The 7,293-nt window shown below is 44.6% G+C and overlaps 1 protein-coding gene across 1 annotated transcript in view; it reads right to left on the reverse strand.

The window, feature by feature from the left end:
* Positions 1 to 5,423: 5,423 nt before the first annotated feature.
* LOC119325483 overlaps positions 5,424 to 7,293 on the reverse strand; it is an 11,945-nt gene continuing 10,075 nt past the window's right edge. The window contains exon 4 of the mRNA XM_037599226.1: positions 5,424 to 6,105. Coding sequence (XP_037455123.1) covers positions 5,563 to 6,105 — 543 coding nt within the window. The 3' untranslated portion in view covers positions 5,424 to 5,562. The remainder of the gene's footprint in view (positions 6,106 to 7,293) is intronic.

The following is a 7,293-nucleotide window of genomic DNA, read 5'->3' on the forward strand; positions in this document are numbered from 1 at the left end:
ATCTACATGCATTTAATTAGCGTTTTTAGAATTTTGAAAAGCTATAACTTTTAGACCAAGCATCGAAATTAAGATATGTTTTTACCCTTAGGTTAATCGTGACGAGATCTTCAAAACTAGATCCCATATGAGTATGTTTCGACTAAATTTTTTCATGAGCGCCTTTGGGTGCTACTGAGGCAACTTTAGTGCTATAGGAAAGCAACTTCTTGTTAGTTTATTTAGTATGACTTTCTATGATTGAAAATGTCTTTGAAGTTGGCTACCATGACTATCTAGTTAACTAGCTTCACTTCTAAGTTTTCTACCATAATTAGCTTCTCCTCCAATTTGATGGTATTGTAGGCAACTTAGTTTCTAGGGTAAGCTAACATTATCCTAAGTTGCTTGCCATGACAAGCGAGTAGCTTAACATCATCCTTAGTTGCATGTAATACTTTTTGGTATGGTAAACAACTTAGTTTCATAGAAAGGCAACTTATTAACATTGATGGACCACCTTTTAAATGTATTCTAGGCAATTGAAATAGAAATGGCAGGCAGCAGAGTATCACAAGTAGGCAACTAATTTGTAAATTTAGGCAACTAATGTCAATGTTAGGCAATTTCATAGTATTTGTAGGCAACTGAGCATCAACCGTAGGCAACTTGTCACTAATGATAGGCAACTGTGCACCAATGTTAGGCAATTTCATAGTAATTGTAGGCAACTGGGCATCAACCACTGGAATCTAATCATCAATGATAGGCAACTGTGCATCAATGTTAGGCAATTTCATAGTATTTGTAGGCAACTGAGCATCACAGATAGGCAACTGGGTATCAATGTTAGGCAACTTCATAGTATTTGTAGGAAACTGATAATCAATGATAAGCAACTGAGCAGCCATGATAGGCAAGTTGGTATAAAGTTAGCAAGATTCACAACACATAGTGCAGTGAAGTTGCTTTGTATGTAGCACTAAAGGCACCTCATGTTTTGTGTGATTATACTGTTTTGACACAAGTCAACCTAATAGAAAGCATACCAGGCCAAAAATAAGAAGTTGCTTCTCTATAGAACTAAAGTTGCCTCCATTGCATCCGAAGTTGCCCATGAAAAAAGTTTGTCGAAAAATATTCTTATGGGATCTAGTTTTGAAGAACTAGTCACGAGGAAGCAAACAGTCAAAACAGATCTAAATTCCGACCTTCGAATCAGTTATAGCTTTTAAAAAAATTGGAACCTCAATTAAATGCGCATGAGACATGAATATTAGCTGATTTGTTAGACCAGTGTCATGGGGAAAGAGGACCACGTTTTTCCGAATCAGGACAGCTAGGTGAGACAAACGGTACAGAAAAAGTTATAATTTCCTATTTGGGTAGGTCTGCTCGATGACGCAGACGGGCGCACGGACGCTCCGTAGCTAGGTCCAACTTAAAAAGGTTACATGATGATCGGACACGGCTACTGGGCCGACCCATTACCTGCTCCCTGCAGGCGAGCCGTGGTAGGACTCGCACTGGGTGCACATAGTCGCGCCCCTCATTGTCTCGCTCGAAGTGATCTAATAGGCCGGCCAAGTAGGGCAATCATTTGTTTGTTAGTTAGTTAGTTGCTTCCTCCGTTCACTTTGCTAAAAAAAATTCGTCCATTCACAAATATAAGATGTTCTAAAAAAAACTGTCTAAAAATATATTCTATTTTTTTCTGAACTGAATGTATACAAACAGGTTTTAGTGTGTTTGTTAACTCATTTCATGGTAGCTTACGGATTCAGAGAAAAGTATGACAAGGGACTAGATAGTTCAAGATTGAGATTTTCTCCTCCGACAATGAAGAGATATTCTTGGGGCCCTCTCAGTGTTATGGTATCCATCGTCGTCTGGCTAAACACAGCGTGATTTGATTACGGGGATGACGGAACGATAAAAGAGAACTAAACCAGTAACGAGGAAACTAGCATAGTGAACAAGTTGTTCATTCACGACTATGTCGATAAATCTCTACTCGAGTTTTTGTAACATATCGTGAAGCAACAAGAATAGCACACGGTATCTAAAGATTTACTCGAATATCCATTCGTGTGGACATAACGTCAATATGGATGTCCATATTTCCGCTATTGATAATTGATTGAAAAGAGTTCCAGTCATGTCTATATTTCACCGAACCTACAAGGTCACACGCTTAAGGGTCATCTATCTGGTGAGTACCGGGTTAGGAGCTCGAGAGAAAGTCACCGGAAAAGTTTCGGAGACATTGAAAATTGTTTTGGGGAAATAAAAAATTATTTCGAAGTAAACCATCAAGCTAGAAAACTTTCGAAATGCGTCCGAAATTTTTGGAGGGGTGTCAGAAAAGTTCTGGGACCTCCCGGAATTTTTTTAGAATGGACACTCGCGCAAAAACACAATATTCCCGCAAGGGGGGCAAGATCCTTTTTTTGTTGGGAAGCTGTTTTTGGGTGGGGCCCCCAAACCACAAATGGTGGAAGCTTGTTTGCCCCCCCTCCTGACATTTGGTGAGAGTTGTTGGGAGTCCCCCCCCCCTCCATGGGGTGCCATGGGCAAGAAGGGGCCTTGTGGGAAAGCTCCCCCCTTTTGTAGAGCAATGTTGGTGAGGAGTTGGCAACCATCTCCTTGCCTTCCCCACTCGTCCTTCTCTTGTAAATAGAGGAGGAGGGGAGCTATCACAACACACTTCAACTTGAGCCTTCGAGCTCCCACCAAATGGCATGCAATGATATGCCTTCTCTCTCTAGCTACTGCACGAAATAGTTTCGTAGCGTCGAAAGGCTGACTAGTCTCCAGTAGTGATTAGTTCTGGACGGCGAAGGGACGTTGGATAGGTGACACCGCGTGTGTGCAACTCAGTAGATAGATCATACATTCGATCTTCTGTTCGAGGGAGAAAATTCTCGCGGTTGGGAGGCACTAAGGGCAATTCCAACGCATGACCAATTTGGTCTGGGTGTGTCTGTTTTGGCTCAAACGGATAGACGCCACGACCCAACACGCGATCCCATCTCCAAATTTTGTCCGTTTGGCGTCTGGCCCTCCCCATTTCTGGCGCATACTTGTGCCTGGTTTGCATCCAAATGGACGGCGAACGAACGCCCATGCGTCCACTCCGCGTCTGCCTCGGGCCCACGTGGTAGCCACCCACCTACCTCCCACCGCCCACATTTATGGTGCACACGCGAGCGGACCCGCCTGTCAGCCTCCCAGCCACGCGGTCCTCGTCCTTTTTAATGTGGAAGTCGTGGACTGGCCAGTCCACACTTCCACTCCCAGCGACGCGTGCCTCCTTGAAACCCGACACGCCCAAACCCTAGCTCTGGCCGCCGCTCTTCCACCTCGTTGTTGGCCATGGGCTGGCATTGGGTCGGCGACCGCAAGGGGAAGCACAACCACAAGGCCGGGTCCTCCTCTGGCCGCTGCGGCCGCTCCCTCACCCTCCTCTGTTGTTCACCATCGCCCCGCCTGCAGCCGAGCATTGCAACCGGCCATACTTCAAGGCCGACATTTGCAAGGGGTACTAGGAGACGGGCACACCATTGTCGTGGAGCAACGTCCACTTCCTGAACTACTAGCATGTGTCGGCCGGCCGCGTGCCCATCCCGCCGGTCCCGGTTGGCTGCCGAGCTCTCCGTAAGGAGATCCAATGCCGCCATGCCTGCCTGCCCCTTGACCTCATCAACGATGCTAAGTACGTCGTCGATTCCCCACTGTGGGACACTTGGTTCCACGACGAGCACGATCTGAGGCGGCAGCCATACTTCGATAGTCGTAGTTCGAGTGTGCCATGGGCGTGCCAGCTGCGTGGTCATGCGCGGATCCGCGAGCTCACCTTGACGCCTTCCCCCTCGTCGACCCTGCCACCACCACCTCCCATGTCCGCCGGGGAGGAGGAGGAGCTCGTGCGAAGGGTTCTGGAGGAGTCTGTCCACGACCACGACGAGGCCCAGTGGCAAGGGCTCGAGGTGATGATGTCCCTCTCTGATGCGGGTGACGTTGCCCCCCCCCCGGAGCTACAGGAGGCCATCATGAAGGAGAGGTGGTCAAGGAGGAGGAGACCACCGTGGAGCCGCATTTCACGGCAATGGTGGCGCGGACGTGGTTGTGGACGGACATGGTGTCGTGCACGCCGGGGTACGTCTCCGTGCCGCCCTCGTGGGTGGGTGCCGAGCCGTAGTCGCCGTCCCCGACATGGGAAGAGGTCGTGCAGGCGCCTCCAGCCATGCAGCCGCTGCAGGGGTCGCCTGCCCAACTCTGGCAGCCACCTCCATACATCGATCTCACCGGTGACAACGATGAGAAGGACGGTGGCGGCACCGAGGACGACCATGGTGATGGTGTCAAGTTTTTTTAATGTTTTTTTAAAGTTTTAAGCTAAGTTTAATGTGCGCCCGAGACTTGTTTACATGGTTTAAATATTATAGAACTGTTTAATTAAGTTTATTTCTATGTTTTGAAATGTGTGGACGACCTCTCTTTTTTATCGCGAGCCGAACAAAATGTGATGCGGCCGCCCGATTGGATGCCCTAGTAGGCAGATGGACAAAACCGGATTGGGCCGTCCATTTTCTCGATCCAAACGGACAAAATCTGGATCAAACATTGTATGCATCTTCATAGTGGTCCCCTACCCTTAGAGAGCTCCTCTAGTACCCCGGACTGTGAGCTTCTTTGCATTCATCAATGAAGTCTTCCGTCCACCCCCGTTTAATGACGCACCTCCATCCACCTCATTTAATTACGCACCACTTACTGAATCCTAATATGCACATCATGCAACCTTCTTCAATTATGCAACAAGCTGTTTAACACCACTTAATTAGCTCACATAGGATAGCATATTATTTTCTTCCTTTAGCCGGACTCATTCTCTTCTTTTCACGTCATCCTCGTCCTCCGCTTATTTATTCTCAAGCCGACTTATTGAGTTGACTGATAATAGGTAAATTTAAGACGTATATAAATTGATGGTTTTGGTTCTAAAGGGGCGAGGTGGTACTATTTAATGCTAATAGTAAGAGCCGACTTATTGAGTTGGTGGATTTTTTTTCTAGGCCCTACAGAAGGCGAACTCAGCATGTGTTATGTAATTGCAGTCGGCCTATCCAGCACAGTTTACAAAGAAAACACTAATTTATTTTTTTCTTGCTACTCAATGGAAGGGAAAAAAAGATGCAGAGCGGGCCCATTGGCTCACATAGGGGACTGACTCCGTGAGACCCAGTCAAATCAAAGAAAAATAAGGATGCGAAGCAGGCCTCTTGCTGCATGGTTTGGAGCTCCATCCCAAAATTTGTTTATGCATGAAGAAACAAAAAATATATTATTACCATCTCAAATAGGTACGGGAGACGAACGTTACTTCATTAGTAGGAATAGTCGTATAGATATAGATTTATATTCAAAAAGTACAAGTATACAATAATAAACAAATCAAAAAACCTTTTTTTTTACAAAATCTTATATTATCAATTCAAATATTCATGGTGCATATAACCAAATCTCATGGAAACATATTACAATCAATTGGTGCAGCAAACAGACGGGATATCATCAGGTTCAGATAGTGGACCAATACACTTTTACTGTGATAGAAGCCAACTCATGCTTTATCTGACGTCGAACACATCCATGTAGCTTAGCTTTGAAGGAACAACAACGCTCAACACTATTGCTACCAAACCTGAACTTCAACTTCATAACAGTGGCCGACGTGACTGCAACCACAAATCTTCTCAGGCCACGCGACTGATCAATAGTACCATGAAAAAGAGGAATTTCTTCATAGTTCTCCATAATATAAATTAAGGAACTCAGAGATAAACTGAAGCCACTATGTACTTCTGATATGACAACTTCTATTGTTGCCTCCACTGCATGCTCCACATATGCTAAAGATATGTCAACTGTGCCACATTTGCCATTAATGCGATGTTTGATTGGTCTCCATGGTTTCTGATCATAGCATGCTATTGCGCCATCAATTAGTTGCAGATCGTCTTCCTCTTGCCCTCCATTCTTGACCCTTAGATCAAACTCAATAAAAACTGGGGAGTACATTTCAATGCCTCTCTTAGGACCAGTCATTTGAATAAGAGAACACTATAAAAAGTACAGTTATTGTTATGAGTACTTCTACTTAGCAAACTAAGAAATATCTAAAAGCAGAAATGATATGCTGGCCATGTGCTAACTGTTTATAAAAAAATAGATAGTATAAATACAAAATTCTTTTAGTTTAGTTCCACAGATGTATGTTCCATGTGAAAATGATTATGCTCCAATTAAGAAATAAAACAGCAGTAAGAAATCTAGAATGCAAAGTTAGTTTCCGACAAACATGCATGCTGCACACAAATTCAAATACTATCAAAGAGCCATATCAACTCCCAGCTTCATTCATATGGACTGAGGCAAATCAACATTCACACACAAGAACCAGTACCCACCAACATCAGTTTAAACTATCCGTAGGAGACGAAATTGCAGTTATAAGAATGCACAGAAAATATGGTATTTTATACATGGAAAGTCACATTTGTCGTGCTGGTATCAAGGTTGTCAAAATCTTAGATTCTGGATCAAATCAGACTAATGATAGGGCCACAATCATATACCTGACGTAAAATATGAAAATTATCAGATTCTACAAAAATAAAAATAAAAATATTGCATTATTCCAAGAGTGACTCGTGTGCTTATTCTGTGTTAACTTGAGTGTAGATTGTATTTGTCTTCACTGATCCTCTTAGACATGGGACCTTAGTCAATGAACCAGGGCAGGTCTTGAAATTTGGGGGCCGGGGACAGAACTAAAACTCGGGACCCCTTGATATAAATACCATTTGTGTGTTTCGTAATGTCAATTGCCTGAAAGTGGCAATGCTCAATTTTCCTGGAGAAATATGCAATGCACAGAGTACCGAGTTGAATATGGGAGCAACGCGGGCTTCAATTGCCGGTGGAGATGAGTTGGAGGTTGTGGGTGCCGTGTGATGCGGGGTTCCCTGCGCTGAAGAAGAGGCATAGAGGAATGACCAGAGCGGCTGACCGACGGAGGTGATGGTATAACGGCCCTAGGAATCGGGATCACAAAGGACGGGAATTGGAGCAGGTGAGGGAGGACATCGGAGGTGAGGAAGGAGAGCGGTAGGTTAGATGAAGAGAAAGGAGTGAGAGCGATCCAGAATTCTCATAAAGCCTTTTTTCAAAAAAAAATGAAAGTGGGAGAGGCTCCCACTGACTTTCTATTAAGTTATCGAAGTCCCAAAGTAATCACAAATTACATGA

This window comes from Triticum dicoccoides, chromosome 6B, assembly GCF_002162155.2.
Source record: "Triticum dicoccoides isolate Atlit2015 ecotype Zavitan chromosome 6B, WEW_v2.0, whole genome shotgun sequence".
Classification (NCBI taxonomy): Eukaryota; Viridiplantae; Streptophyta; class Magnoliopsida; order Poales; family Poaceae; genus Triticum; species Triticum dicoccoides.